The sequence below is a fragment of the Lytechinus pictus genome, chromosome 2 (assembly GCF_037042905.1).
Source record: "Lytechinus pictus isolate F3 Inbred chromosome 2, Lp3.0, whole genome shotgun sequence".
NCBI classification, from domain to species: Eukaryota; Metazoa; Echinodermata; class Echinoidea; order Temnopleuroida; family Toxopneustidae; genus Lytechinus; species Lytechinus pictus.
Genome location: NC_087246.1, coordinates 25,385,746 through 25,401,856, shown reverse-complemented (window position 1 = coordinate 25,401,856; position 16,111 = coordinate 25,385,746). Strand labels below are relative to the sequence as shown.

The window sequence follows — 16,111 nt, the reverse complement described above, 5'->3', positions numbered from 1 at the left end:
ATACATGATTTTTTTTTTTACACTTTTGGCAATGCATTACTACAATATATATTAAAAAGTGCTATTTGATGTAAATTTCACCTCGAAATTGTATGTTGACATCATCATTGGTCAAAGAATCAACTATTAAATTTGTGTTCATTTTCCACGCAGGTCAGTTTTTTTCCCATCAGAATCACTAAATACCTACATGCCACAGTCAAGTTATCGACCTATTTACTTAACTTCCCTGACGTTATTGACATAGTTGATTGACCTCTAACCCCTAAATATATTTTCGATGGCCATTATTTATCCTTATTTCAGAGTGAAATTATTAAACATCCAAGTTTCCTTTACAAATAGCTATTTTTCTTTCTATTATTCACAAATAAAATGTGAATATAATGGATCAGTTTCTTTTTTGGGAGGAATCATGCATGGATATATATACATTTATTAACTTTTGACCTTTGACTTTGGATATCAAATGTGAAGGATAATTCTTTATGATTATTTTGTGCATTTTTATCTTCTTGCAATAACTGCTTTTTGACACCAAAATCACCAACAGAGATACCATTATACAGTATATACGAAAAGGTCATTGACCTTTGACCTTGAAAAAAAGCACTTTCCCCAACCCGTATTCCTCCTAACTTTTTTTGGTAAATGTTGACACCCATACCTACTCAAATCAGTTGAAAAACCATTTCCAATAATTTTATTCCAGATGGTTACTAATGACGGGATACTAACCAAGTACTGATAACTTTGCCTTGGTGGAATGTTGTTAGATGACAGAAGAAATCTGTCAAGCTTAGGAGAAATTGGACTTAGAAGAGGTATATAACATACATGTATATATGTTTTGTATAATCTGCTCTAAAGAATTATTCAACTTTGGAAAATATTGGACTTAAGGACAGTACACTCATGCAAGTATAAATAATCTATATTTTCACTATGTAGAATACCATTGACTGTATTCTAGCTCTTTATTATGCATATGATACACTGTACATTATTTACAAGTGATGTGTACATGTATATTGCACTTTTTGAACAAATCAATTGATATAGCAAAAGGCATATTTTACACATTATGAATGACAATGATAATAATAATAAAAACATAAAATAGAAATCAATGTAATGAAATAATCTTGTTGATCTTTTTTTAAGAGAAATTCAAGGTACAGATAAATAGATACCCATTACAGTACTAAATATAGGCACTTGGTATCACATGTACTAAAATACATGATGTGAGGATACGCGTGTGAAGATCTACATTATAACCAGAGGGGAAAATTATACATTAATGTATTGTTTACTTTTAATTATTTAGAACAAATATGGTATTGTTCTAAAGAACTAATTCTACGGCTGAGGAATGAGGAAAAATTTGACAAGCAAAAAAAAAAGGTCTTCACTTAAAAAAAGGGGGGGCACACTGTTTAAAATGGCATTTTTACTTTACAAATTTCAATTGTGCCTCTCAAAGGAGGGGAGGCATGGGTCGACTGTGCCCCCCCCCCCCCCCTGGATCCGCCAGGACTACATCTGAGAACAGCTTTCTGTGAGATTGGCCCAAGTCATCTGGCTCTATTAAGCTTATACATATCTAGTATGTTAACAGCCATTCAGAATCAAGACCCAATAAAGGATTCTGAAGCAAGACAAGAGACATGTATGGTGATGTACCCCTTTCACGTGTTTGCATACATCTACCAAAATGAGAAAATCATAAATTTGATTCAAATACCATTGTAATATATCATCAGTGGTGGTACTTGATGCGATTGTATGGAAAACAATTGTTAATAATATCACTGACGAGAAAGCAGACACAGAAGAATTCTATTCTAAAAAAAACTCTTCCTAGGTTCACTTTCTTGTACCAGTACTTAAAACTGCTTCTCAATTCTGTGTTCACACTCATGGACCCCTATCCTGTTAGGTATGGTTCCCCTTTGAAGTCAAATAATAACAACTGTCAAATGGGACAGCACTACATTGGCATATTTGGGTAATGACCAGTTACATGCATATTACACAGCTGTCATACTCCTTCGGGTTAGTCTACACACATATACCAGGGCCCTGGGAACAATTTTTTTGCTAGGGGGTGCTGAAGCAAATTTGACAAGCAAAAAAAAAGGGGTTTCAATATAAAATGAAAGTCCTTTCGGTCCCAAGAAATTTGACAAGCCCTAAAAAGGGTTTCAATGCAAAATGTTGGTAATTTTCTACACATTTCTTCAATTTGACACATCTACCAGAATTCAAGGGGGTGCTGCCTATGGAAAATAAAACACGCAGCACCCCAAGGGAAAAATCTTGGGGGTGCTTCAGCCCCCCCCCCTTCCGCTTTCCAGGGCCATGACATGTACTCATGTACAACAGGTTTATAAGGGAATGAGTTGACCAGGTTTGACACTTCTATTCCTTTTGATTCTGAAGAGTTGAGTTGGATGAGGGATAACGTTCAAGCTTTAAGTCTAGCCTTTTGTCATTTAGCAAGAGAGTATGAGGCAACTTTGTCATCTTCAACATGTCAACACCAATATCACAGGTGTTACATTGTTTCATTTAAAAACTCAGGGAAATCCCAGAAGTGTTATAGGTCTTAATTGTTCCTATAAATTAATACCATTCAACATACATGTACCCCTAAACATCTGTTTATTTTCGTGCATTGGATTTAGTTCTCTTGTCTCAATGTATTCATCTTCAACAGCAAACATGTAAACTTTCTATGCATAGGAATTGAAACATCAAATGCTTCTAATGATAATATTTCAGTGATAAGGAATTTGTAATGGTATAACTCAAAATGATAGCCATCAGCTTTGGATGTCCAACACTCATTAAAGAAAATCCTTGAGGAACCACCGACATCCAGATTTTAATTTTATCACCAAAAATAATTCAAATGCAACTGATAAAGCGAAGTTTATTTTACCAAAGCAGTTCATAGATCTGTCAAGGAAACTCCTCAACATCCTCGAAAGATGGCAAAGGACGACTGGCTTGCATTCTGCAGAATACACACATATGGGTCTCCCGAACATTCTCTAGTTGGGTGATAGAGAATGGCTTCCCACATTCATCGCACTGCCAAAAGAACAAAAGTACGATGATGCTGATCAGTATCGTCTATTAACAAAATTTAATTTAATGCCTACGGTGTTCCACAGGTTAGGAAACTGAATTAAGCATATTTCTGTCGATTTAGAATGATAAAAAGGGGAAATAACTTTGAAATAACTTTCAGGAGTCCATACTAGCTCCTTAACAAGAGAGAATAACAATCTAAGACCTAGGGTTCTACAATATGCTGCATACAGACATGGATTGGCAAATACAAAATTAAGAAGTTGAAATAAAAGAAGAAGAGTAGAAGTAATAGAGTAAAAAAGAAAAAAAAACAGTAGAAGTAGTAAAAGTAATTGAAGATGTATAAATATTAGTAGAAGTAGTAGTTGCAGTATTAGTATTGGTATTATCATTATTATCATTATTATTAGTAGTAGTAGTAGTAGTAGTAGTAGTAGTAGTAGTAGTAGTAGCAGCAGCAGCAGCAGCAATAGTAGTAGTAGCAGCAGCAGTAGTTTTCAACATCATCATCATAATCAATATCATTAGAATTATTTATGCAGGGTTCCCACAGAAATTTGAAAACAGAATTCTAATTTCTATGACTTTTCCGTGACTAAATTGCCGCTTTCCATGACTTCCTGTGACGTCCCAGGAGTTATGTAGAATTAGGGATGTTACAAAACTGGGAAAAATTGAAATTATGAACACCAATTATAATAGCAGAGACTTTCACAGGTAATGTGTATGGATTTTTTTTTTTTTTTAATTATTTATTTATTGATTTTTTACTAATCTGATTGCTTGTGAAGTTTCAATGAATCAGGCAGGAGGAAGGAAATCCTTCGCAGTTCATCTTACCTTGATGATCTTAAGACCCATGTTCATCTTATTTTCCATGACTACCGGTATCTTATCGCTGTCGCCAATGTGCCACAATCTGACTGTTTTATCCCGAGAGCTTGATAAAACCCAGTTAGAATCCTGAGAAACATCCAGTCCTGTTACCCAATCCTGATGTCCCTATCACACAAAATGAAGGGGGTAAAGAGAATACATTGTTTCAAAATTTTATGGTTCAGTGAAGTTGACATTATTGTCAAATCTGTAAAAAATGAAATATTGTTTTTTAAAAAGCAATTAAAAACAAGAGAAATAGTGAGGGACATCATTAACTATCTAATTTGCATGTGACTGAGTTGTTCTGTTTTGTAAAAAATAAGCAACATTTTAAACTATTAAAACTTAATATATTAATTCACATCAACATTTTTCTGGGGTGGACTTAACCGTTAAGTGCCTTACATATCCTGAGTTAGTTTTCCTGTAAGACATAATAAAGTACTTGCACTGGTGGTCTTCCAATAGAGTGAGAAAGCGCCCTCTATGTTGATACTTTTTACAGTCAGAATCATTATGTTCTATTACCCCTTTTAACCAAAGAACCTTCTTCTGAGTGGCTTTGTCTTTCTCTCATAATATCTTTGCCTGCTGCGAGTAAAAGTTTACCAACACTATGTGGGTAGTACAGGTGTAAGCTCGCTTTGATGTACATTCCAATGACAGCCAATTACATTCTACTATTTCAGTAGCTTATAACTATTATCAAGATTTGATCAAATTGTCACTATTTAAAAAAAAAAAAAAATTGGATTCAGATCTATGATACTTCTATAGAGTGGAGGGTTCCTGCTTCATTCTCTCTTCATTATTTACTACTTCATTTTTAAAACATTTTCTTTGGCTTTACTTTCCTAAATGTAGATCTCAAATATTGAAGCTTAAATTAAATTTGTATTCATCATCAATATCAACCTTTTATCATCGGGTAGTCAATATATATTTTTGATTCAGTGTAAAATCATTGCTTACCTTGAGTGTGAGTTTGAGTCCGCCATTGTTAGCATCCCAAACAACCACTGTGCGATCATAGGACCCGGAGAAGAGCAAAGTACCTGAAATACACCAACAAATGTGCAGTAGTAAACTTTCTATGTATTCCCTAAACACAAATACACACATATATATATATATATATATATATATATATCTTCATCCATTTCTTTACAATATTTTAATATAAGAGTTGCCAAAGCTGTTCTACATGTATAACTATATATATATATATATATATATATATATATGAACAGAATTTCTTGAAGAAAATATGGAAAGGGTGGAGGGAAGAGAGAGGGGGACAATGAGAGACAATGAGAGATTCAGAGAGTGAAGAAGAGATGGGATGAGATATAATTATGTATTTGTTAGGATACTGTTTTGACAATGGCCTCAGCTAGTCTGCAGGCACAGACCCCGATTGGAACTTTGATCAACAAGTGTGCCTCCATGCAAAGACTAGCACATACAAAACTGCGAGAGGGCCTTCAGTACACAAGGCATGAGTAGGCTGCAATTCAGACCCTTTACTTGAGTGAAAGGTTTGCCCAGCAGACTAGGCCTCAGCAGTGACATGTAAGTTCATTGTTCTGTTTCATTGTGTTTGTAACTCTAGACCAGGGGTTATCAATCACAAAATTGCATGCCACAATATCAGGCCTTGCAAAGTGGCGCATGAAAGTCTCTACTTTTAACTAAATTAAGATATTTACATGTGGATTACCATAGTATTTGAATAAACAAATAGTTTATATGTTGTTTTTCATTATTATAATAGCCGTTTGCGGCCAATTCAAAGGCCTCACTTATATTTAAAAGCTTCCGGGAGAAGAGGGGGGGGGGGGGGGGAGGGGGTGGTCTGACCCCTCAACCCCTGGAACCAACACCTAGATGCTCTGTTCTCATTGCCCGTATGCATGTTGAATTGTCTGCTACACAGAACTAACACTTCAAACAAAATCAACTAAGAACCTTTCTCTGATCTACACAATTATGATATGTTCTTTGACATTTTAAGGTCTTTATATTGACCGACTTAAAAAAAAAAATCAAATGGAAAAATGAACAAATGAAAGGAATTATACAGTAGAACTAGTACTAATAAACATAATAAAGATGTGCAAATGAAAGCAAGGTGATGTTTGTTACCTTCTGGGCTGAAGCAGCAAGCACTAACTGATCCTTCATGACCTTTGTTGAACATTCTGGGACCTTCTGATCTGAACATTCCTGTGGATACATCCCAAACCTGAAGATTCTTATCCCATGCTCCCGTACAGAGCTGTCTTTCATCACGGCTAAAACAGCAGCACGATACTATGTTGATGTGACCTCTGCAGTAGAATAAGAGAAGAAATGGGTATAAATCAGTCATGCCCATGCACATATAAAACAAAAGACTTTGTAGAAAATGGAGAACAATGTTTTCAGAATAGCTGAAAGTACAAAAAATATCAATCAAAATAAATATACATTATATGTGCAACATTATTAAATAAAGAAATTTAAATCAAATACAATTAAGAATTTTCAATGCAGAAAAATACATCCCTAGAAATATATCTAAGAATGTTAGAGAGACATAATTCATCCCTAATATTTCAACTATTTACTCACTCTAACTGGAGGGTGACTTTCTTGCTATTCCTGTCCCAGAGTTTAATGGTTTTGTCCATAGACGTAGTACAGAGGCGATTGTCATCAGGGGAGAAACGGCAGCATGTGATGGTACTCTTGTGGAGATCTGCAAACAATGTGGAAAAATATATGATCATATATTGTCAACTTCTGATGAACCCTTTCAAACAAATACAGTATTTGTTAAAGAACTGCCAAAGCTAAGGAATCACAATGCGACTACTAACATCAAGTTTTAACCAACAATATCTAGTCATCTAGTTGTTCTCATGCTACCCTTTTTATCATCTTCTAGCAAAACAGTGTACATCGTTATAAAAGTTTGATGATGAGATATCAATGTAACAACATTCAAATTATAGGAATACTGTAGGCTACACCATTTGTGAGTAAACATAAACAGATAAAAAAAGGTTCTCATCAATAATTGAAATATCAAATCTGTGTGTAAGAGCAAACCTAATATTCATTCATAAATCAACTTGGCCAAGTAGAAAGTAAAAGTCTGGTAGGCAACTGCTACAACTTCACACAAAAGAAAAATTTATCTGTCTCAATAACAATACTGTAATCTTTCCGATGAACAGTATAATTTATGTTCTACAATATCAATGAGAATTATATATTTTTCTTTCGAACTTTTATTGTGCAAAGCCATATTGGGCTTTTCCAAATGTTCTCCTTTCCATTATCAATCAACTGTAAATAAACTCTTTATGCATTGTTTTTATTGTAATATTTGTATACATATATACATTCTTTGTAATAATTGTGTGAATATTTTTACAAGAATAAAAATGATCAAAAAAATATTAATATACTACCTGATACTAATACAATATCAAATTACAAAGAGCAATTATACATTTTGATGAATTTCTCAAGGCACTTCATAGTATTGAAAAATATATTTTCTTTACTTAAGAAAGATATTCCTGGCATGTAAGTGCTTATAAATGGCAGAACTATACCCTTTTGTAACCTTCTGAGACCCATTATATCAACTGGACCAACTTGATTTTCCCTACTCACCATTTACACTGCTAACTAGACTACCGTCTTGTATGGATCTCACTGCAACTACATTATCAAGGTCTGAGACAGAGACTACATACTTGCCATCGTGAGAGATCTGACTGCATGTCACAATACCACCATGAGTTCCTTGCCACTAAATAAAAAAATAAAAATAAATACAAGTATGTCTTTTAAAAAATATTTTCCCCAGTATGTGCATTTTTTGTATTGGTATTCATTCTTCAGAACTTTTGATTACCCTCAACTTACAATTTTAAGCACAAAGTAATATACACTGTAACAAACTATAGCTTACCATATATTCTTAAAAATCATAGTACATTGTAAATCTTCTATTTTATTGACATAAACAACAGGCAAACTAAAACTAATGACAGAAACTGTTTAACAGAATGAAGTAAAGTAAGAATAAATATCACAAAAATCAAATAGAAAATATCTAGATCATTACTCTTTAATGTAGGAAACTAGCAATGCATAATTATAGTCAAACAACCATCTCTTATTTTTCGTATTTGTCTTGCTGATATTCCTGCAATCTTGTTGTATATTTCTCAATAATAGTTATATTTGTACTTTCTGGTTTTTATTCCAAAATGAATTGTATTTGAACCAATAAAAATTCATAAAGCTGTTAAAAACACAAGTGGCCGATCGATTACTCTTAGCTTGTGCATCTTTTACTGGTTTAACAGTAAAAGAAAATATCTGATAACAAATCATCTTGTCTTGAATTGACTTACCAATATCTTGCCCGTCTCAACATCCCATACTCTGACATGTTTATCCCAAGATGCCGATGCTAGCTTGGTATTATCAGGACTCATATGACATTCGCTAACGATGGATCCATGATCCTCAAATACCTGCACTTTCTCACCCGTTTCCATGCTCTGAAAGAGTCAAGAGATGAAATAGAAATAGTATTCATATAAAGAAAGGGGGAATAATGCAGAGCGGGACAACCTCCACCTAAAATAGCAGTGAGAAATAAAAGTACAAGAGAAAGATTGTAGGATAAAATAAAGGGGATAAAAAAAGAGAGACATAATTTAACACACACATACACAAATGAAAATTAATTTTGACTCAATAAGAAAGTGTCTTGATCAAGTTGATTTGTAGCACTTCTCAAAATAGGTCTTTTTATCTCTAATTGCTCATTGCCCCCACCCCCCCCCTCCCCCATCGATCCCTTCAATGTGTGACTAATGCTATTATTAATTTTGTTTTTTTAAGTGTAACATGACGAAAACCTCTCGTTTAAACTTTGAGTCATTGCCTTTGGAAGAGGGGAGAGTTCCAACTCCAAGAAGCTTATCGAAGAAAGTAAACACAAGTAGTCCCTTGTGGGCAACAGTTAACCGCATCAACGAAACCCATTTAATAGGTTGGATAGTCTTGTACTCAGACATTTTGTAGGCGCGATTTATCATCTAGCTCTCCCTCTTTGCTCCTACCTGTCATTTCTAGTTTTCTACCCCCGGGCTCTCCCCATCCCATCTACATACTCTCTCTTCCTCTCTCCTCTTTCTTCTATACTCTTAAGCTTGTCATCCGTGATCCCTTTTTTCTTCTTTATCTACTTCTCCCTCTGCTTCCTCTTCTGCTTCTTAATTCTTCTTCCCTGGACTCAGATCCTCCTTCTTCCCCCTTCTTCCTCATTCTCCTAGCTGTTTCACTATCGACTCCAAGTTCCATCTGTGCAATTAATGAGTGCTTACTCACTCATTAATATCTATTGCGATCTCATTTTTCATACTTTAAGAAATATCATTTATCAGTATTATCATCGCCACGCTAAACCTCATAATTCCATCATTTAATTAAAAGTTGTGAAGTGATTTACTCCACTCTCATTTACATAAGAAACCAAAAAAATACATTTATAGAACAGTATACTGGTCTATGAATTAGACTAGTCAATGATAACGAGTTTGCTCTCTTTCAGATTGAAACACTGACTTCCGAGTTCCCGAAGATTGCCTACATGGGAAACTCGGAAGTCAATGTTTCAATTTAAACGAGGCCGAACGTGTTCGTTTGATAAGGACACATGAAGAGCGTTGACAGCACGCTCAGCAGAGAGACATATACACTGAATATAACATATCTTGGCTTATACTCGGTCCTTTTCAGCTATTCAAAGTTATATCTGGGATAGCTATCAATTTAAGAAGTCCTATTCATAAAATGAAGATGAAATAACTAACAAGAAAACGAATCATGATGTCCAGAAATTCAAGCAAGTTAGATTTATCTAAACTAAAAACCACAGCCAAGAACCAGTGATGGGCTATGACAATTGTGTAAATAACATATTTTGGCTACTCCCTTCGAAATGCAAGTTGATAATGTCTGTGTTTAGAGGGTTCTTGAGTATATTTCATCTATTACCAGTTCAATTTACATGCTTTAAAGCTTATTCTGGGATACCAATTCTTGTTAATAACTTTTCCATTATAAGAGACAACTTTTGTTACAGGAGAGTTTCATTCAACCATAGAGCTATTCAACCATGCAGCTCAGTCGGAATTCAGTACAGTAGTTGTATATTCTGTGGTTATCAAGCCCTTATCGCACCCGAGGGCATTCTGCGGTCTGGGGGAAGATAAGGTTTTTTGTGGGTGCTGCAGAGAAGTCAATGTTTCAATTCCGAGTTTGCCAGAGCTAACTCGGAGAGCTTTTAACGGGACATTTTCGTAATGAAATAAAATGACTTCATATTAACTTACTTCATATGATTTCTTAAAAAAAATATACTGTTACTGATGTGATTTGAACATATTTACCCAAAGCACACATGTTTTGTCATCTGATGATGTCACAATGTGAGTGTCATTAAGGCAGAACTGAACAGAATTGATCCCTTCATGGTGACCTCTTAACACCTTGTATTTCACCTGATGGAGAGAAAGAAAAAAAATAAAACTAAGTGTTAGAGACACATTTACGGTATACCCAGTTGTTGTGTGTCTGGACGATCAATTTTAGAAAGTCATTTAGAAAAATTTACAAGGGAAGTTTTATCAATTTTTAGTACAAAATGTCAGGAAATATTATACTATAGGTATAGAGAACAAAATAGTAGATGATTACAACTATTGAATTCGTATTTTTAGTGTAATCCAAAGACAAAAAAGAAGGCTTCAAAAATATAAAGAAAGTGTCCGGACACCCGACCCCCCATCCTATATTAATATAAAATAAATCTATAAGAAACAATATGAAAGCTCAAGAACAGATTTTTCCCTCATCCACATTTTATTTTATTTTTTTTATTTCATCCTTGTTTAATCATAATGATTAGAGGGTACCGTACGCTGCCCAATTCTCGCTCACCCTAACAAGCGCGATGCGCACGCTGCTTATTATGATTATCATTTTAAATTCGTCCCAAATTCCTTATTGTTTAGTATACTCGCTTAATTAAGCACCCAAGAGGAGACAATTACATGAAAAAACAAAGTGTGGAAAAATAAAATCAATCCCTTAATAAATCATCGTGAAATACTGCTTTAAATGTAGGGTAACCCGATAACTGTTTGAACTTCGATCAACTGTAACGCAACTGCACCAAATTACGTTTTTTTTTCAATCACTTTAAAAACTCCTAAAAACAGTGAAAAATATTATATTCTTATATGATGAATGAAAATGTGAGAGTCGTAGGTGCGGGTGGTCCTGATTTGTCGTCACGAAATTTTTTTCTAGAATGAATATTTGTTGTGTGAATGAATTAGCGAGGGCATACCTTGAGATAGCAGCCTGCCCTAACTCCGCTCACCCTGATTGTGTATGATAATCATTGTAAGAGTATAGGGCCTAAACGGAATTGTCATAATTTTTCAAGTAGACTTTTCTTTAGAATCTGATTTTGTGTCATTTCCTCTATTTTGATGGTGCTGAACATGAATCCGCTTGTTGCCAGTTTCATAAATGCCTCCTTCCGCCGTTGCCATGGTAACTGATTAATATGTTTAAAAAAAATAACATATTGAGCCTATATATATGGCACATTACCCTGTCAATTCAAATGGTCCAATCTATCATTCTTAAGCCTTCCAAATTCAATTTCTAGATATAGGCCTATCAAGTCATCAAAGTATTTGCAAAAGATCCATTGCCATGGTAACGGTTTATCTTTCCCGCAGAAAAATACAATTGTCTTGATTGCCTGCAGAGACAGGGCGCCGCTTTTTCCGACGGCGCGCGCGGGCGGCGTCGTAAACATTGAAATCTTAAAACAGGATAAGTTTGTGAAATGTATACATAAGTTTGAAATAGGCCTACAGGTTTTTATAGCTAGGCATGAAACTTAGAAATAAGGGAGTCAGTGAAAATCCTATAGTGAGTTTCAGGTCATGCCACGGTCAAAGGTAATTTATGGTCACTGAACTTTGGCAAATGACGTTGGGGGCATTTATTGAATTGCCATCATAAATCAACATTATGGTGGGAAAAGATGAATGGTGGAAAATGACAAAAATGCCAACATCTATATAGGTTTGACCAATTCATTTGAATTAAATATCGAAAACAACAGAGTGTTCTGCATGGATATAAGTTCATTTGAATGCATGGTAATGGTATGTTGCCATGGTAACGCCTGATTACTCTACTAATTCAACTCGTGAATTTAATATGAGATGAAAATTAAGTGTAAACAATGTAGGAATGTCTGAATTTATTTCAGGTCATGATTCAGTATAGGCCTACTTCATAAGAAACATCGCTTCAATAAGAATAGTGGTAATATTTGCTTGTACAACTTTCTAAGAGAAATCAGCTCGATTGATCAGCCTATATTATTATGCTCATTATGTTAGCTAGAGCAGATTATAACTGTAATGCATGAATAATAAAGTAAGTCTTAAAAGAGATCGAAAAGAGATCGAGTGTCATATGAATTCATGAACAATTTTCTTTTTGCTTGTCAAATTTTACAGCCCTTTGCCCCCCCCCCCCCGCCTACTTTTTTGGAAAGATTTCCGCCCCTGATTCAGAGAAAAAACGAGACATTTTAAGCACTTTTGCAATGATGTTTTATCTTACAAACCGAGAATGACTTGAAAACAAGACATGAATAATGAAACAAACGGGCAATGCGGGCGCGAAGCGCAGGCTGAATAGTTATTTTGTTCTAAATGAAGGGTACAGGTATTTGTCGGTCCCCCAACTCTCATTTTCGTCTTGTCTTCTTCCTTTTATTTTCCTTCCTCTTAATCTTTTTTTTCATTTCATTATTTTCCTATTCCGGCCTTGATTGATACCTCTTCCGTTGTCTTTTTTGCGACGCGGCCATTTTTTCTTCTGTATACTCTTTTACATTTTCCTCTCTCACTTCTCCTATGATTTCTTCTCTATCTCCCCCTCTCTCTCCCTTTAGCTGAGGGTGACGGCAAATAAAAGCCCCTCGGTCGTCAACGATTTATCATGGAGCAGGCAGATAAGCTGACGTTTACAGAAATGTTGAAAAAATGATGATCAAAAGAGTTCGTCACTGTTCACCAGAAATATTTCGAGATTTAATTGTAATCATTGTCCCGGCCCAAAGTGTTTGGGAAAATTTTTTACAAAAATTATCTTGCTCTATAACGAATCGTAGGGTCATCAATGCTAAAAAATGAGACTTCGATGTTTATCACTAAATACCGACGTACAAACAACTTGGAGATATAGGGATAGTTTTTTTTTGTTCTGGGGTGAAGCCCCTCCCCCGGTTCCGCGGCCCCTGGCATGTCTTCTAGGCTATTATCGATCGTAATACTGGTTTTTTTTTTATGTGGCGTATTCATATTTTGATGATTACCAATATTATTTACTCAGAGTATGAAATTTAGGGATAATTTAATTGGAATGAAACAAGGATTTTATACACGTCACCTCAAATAGATGTGTAATTAGGCCTATATATAACTTATGAGCCTCATGATGATATATATATTTTTATGTTAGGCCCATACGCATTATCTGCATGCCTATCTGATTCATATCTATAAATCTAAATAAAATAAAGAATTTAAATGAATAAATAAGAAAAAATCTCCCACTAATGGGCCTATATAGGCCTTTTGAACTCGGTCAGTAGTTTCCTGATTGATTTGAATAAATGAAACTTTGTCATGTTTCTGGAGATTTCCTTTTTTTAATTGTGTTTTGTTTGAAAACGGAACAGGATTTAAATTGACCAATTTATTTTGAACAAATAGAATTTTCTTGAGTGCCTTTTTCCCTCTCCTATTATTGACGGGAGTTCGAATATGAACTTTAACCAGCGAGGTGATTAAATATTTATTGTTGTTTTTCAAGATGAGCTTTTTTTAAAATGAAAGTCAATATAAGGGAATCCCCCCAAAAATATTATCGGAGTTCAGGGTTCAAGGTTTATGCACATCAACATTTCACATTTTCAAAAAATCAACAATTCAATACAAACAATAATATTATACAATACAAGTTTTCATAGATAAGCATAAATAAACATCGTAAAAATATGAAATGTATATACATAATATAACAATATAAAAAAGTACTAGAATGTATTCTTGTAATTGGTTCTAAAATTATGACAAAGAAAGAAAATGAGAGATGTGGATATGAGGGAGCTAAAAGTAAAAGCAAAGCTTGTTGGATGAAGACTCCAAAGAATATGCAGTGAGAGTCCCATAAAATATCAATACGACAAGAAAAAGTAAAGAGTAAACAAAAAAGTGGGATACACGAATACATACTTGATAAATAATGAGTCAAGACAGTGTAAAAGCAACAAATTTGAATTAGAACCTGAAGAAGGATGCAAATAATTATTTCTAATTAAACAAAAAAATAATGGAAATCAATGGTCAATGGCATCAGGGGGCGATGAGCGGAAGTAACGACAAGGGGGGGGGGCACTCAAGTTGGATGAGTGGCGAAAATGATTACTTTGAATGGCGAATGTGCTAAAAGAGCTTTATAGCGTTTTATTTATAAGAATGTAAATTCATCAATATTGATATTTTAAGTTAATTAAGTTAACTTAACTATATCAAGCATGTTATTCTATTATATTGTTCTTTAAACATTTTTGTTCATGCCGACTCTTTTATCCGCTTCCGAATTCATGTAAGTACCCTCATTATAGCACTGGTTTAGGGTCATGGTCTTTATTGACAACAGTAATTTATTTGACCCAGTGGGTGCTCAATCTATACTCTGTTAATGTTGTATATTACATTAATTGTTCCAATTTCATATAATTTCAATTTCCGAAATAAATAATAATATACTCATAAAATTCATGAATGGATTAGAATCATATTCATATTATTAGACAATTGAAATCAGTTAAAAGTTTGTCGGGAAAGGTTTTTTGAAAATATGTATTTTATAAAAAATACGGAATAAAGTTTGGAGGATAAAAAAAATGATATATAGGCGTAGATCAGTAACAAAAAGTTTGAGGCCCTAAAAATAATTGCACTTGGCGAAAGAAACATTTTATACAGTGTATAGTACTATAAAACTTGTTGTAAACAATACATTTTATCACAACAAAATTACACACTTTCTCACTCAGAAGTGCAAGAAAAAAGGGTAGAAAAAAGAGTTAGACAGTATCAGGCCTTATAAACTATATGTATGAATGCGCGCGCTATAAGTGAGCGGAGTTAGGGCAGTGGTGAGCGGGGAATGGGACAGGCGCAAGGGGTGCCGAAAACGGCGAATTACACAGCGGTGCTTTGAAGACATATAATTATTATCCTATGAAACAATTTTCCAGTATTTTCTCTTTCAGTTGACATATAGAAGTAAGGGTATCATAGCTAATTGAATGAAACATAAAGGAAAATACGTAAACTGAGCGACGATTGGGCAGCGTACGGTATGTTAAGTCAGAGATGTTGTGAACCCCCCTCCCTCGTTCCAAGATAGAAAAAATAAACCCGCTCCACCGGCCATCTACCCGGTGGAGCGTAGTGTAGCGGTAGTGAAGTGGAGTGGAGCGCGAGCCTGCACGAACATCGCTTGGGGTAGCCGCTAGCCTAACCCAGGAAGCTCCCGCGGGCGGGAGCTCCCTGGGTTACCGCTAGCCTTGCAGGAACAAACCCGAACACGCGAGCCGAGTCTCGCGGTACACGCTGCGGTGGCAACCGGCCGTGCACTGCACTGTGAAGCTGCATGAACTGCGCGCTGGCGATGTCAGAATAGAGTGGAGCTCCAGAGATCCATACCTGAGCAAGATCTTCATTTTCCCATACGCCAGACTTGCTTCTTATATCTGGAGTAACTTCTTCTACTATTTCTAGGGCAAGTGGATCGATATCACTTTCAGAAATCGGCATGTTTAGAGCACAAACTCGCTAAAATAAATTCGGCAGACAACTTTTCTACTTCCAAAAACTCTAGGACAGTTAGGCTCGTTCTTATAAAACCGATTACAAAGATATCCAATCTATTTTTTTTCTTATAATAA

At 34.9% G+C, this 16,111-nt stretch overlaps 1 protein-coding gene across 2 annotated transcripts; it reads right to left on the bottom strand.

Annotated features, from left to right (window-relative positions):
• Positions 1 to 933: 933 nt before the first annotated feature.
• Positions 934 to 16,058, bottom strand: LOC129254509 (WD repeat-containing protein 88-like). 2 transcript variants are annotated; one of them, XR_010296649.1, is made up of 10 exons: positions 15,870 to 16,058; positions 10,446 to 10,556; positions 8,397 to 8,546; positions 7,648 to 7,786; positions 6,595 to 6,721; positions 6,127 to 6,311; positions 4,954 to 5,036; positions 3,943 to 4,104; positions 2,130 to 3,099; positions 934 to 1,409 (listed from the first exon to the last, which is right to left on the bottom strand). XR_010296649.1 is itself a non-coding variant. In XM_054892971.2 (9 exons), exons 1-9 carry the CDS (start codon positions 15,978 to 15,980, stop codon positions 2,968 to 2,970), a joined length of 1,200 nt encoding a protein of 399 aa, XP_054748946.1. In that variant the 5' UTR covers positions 15,981 to 16,058; the 3' UTR covers positions 934 to 2,967. The 2 variants fall into 2 exon arrangements, 1 of the variants encoding a protein (XP_054748946.1); XM_054892971.2 differs by having other exon boundaries at positions 934 to 3,099.
• Between the last annotated feature and the right edge of the window lie 53 nt (positions 16,059 to 16,111).

Coding starts and splice junctions, on each gene's coding strand:
- LOC129254509 (XM_054892971.2), bottom strand. CDS start 15,980: ATGCCGATTTCTGAAAGTGATATCGATCCACTTGCCCTAGAAATAGTA. Junction 7,787..8,396: donor TTGAGACGGGCAAGATATTG/GTAAGTCAATTC, acceptor TTTTTTATTTAG/TGGCAAGGAACTCATGGTGG. Junction 6,312..6,594: donor AAAGTCACCCTCCAGTTAGA/GTGAGTAAATAG, acceptor ATTCTACTGCAG/AGGTCACATCAACATAGTAT.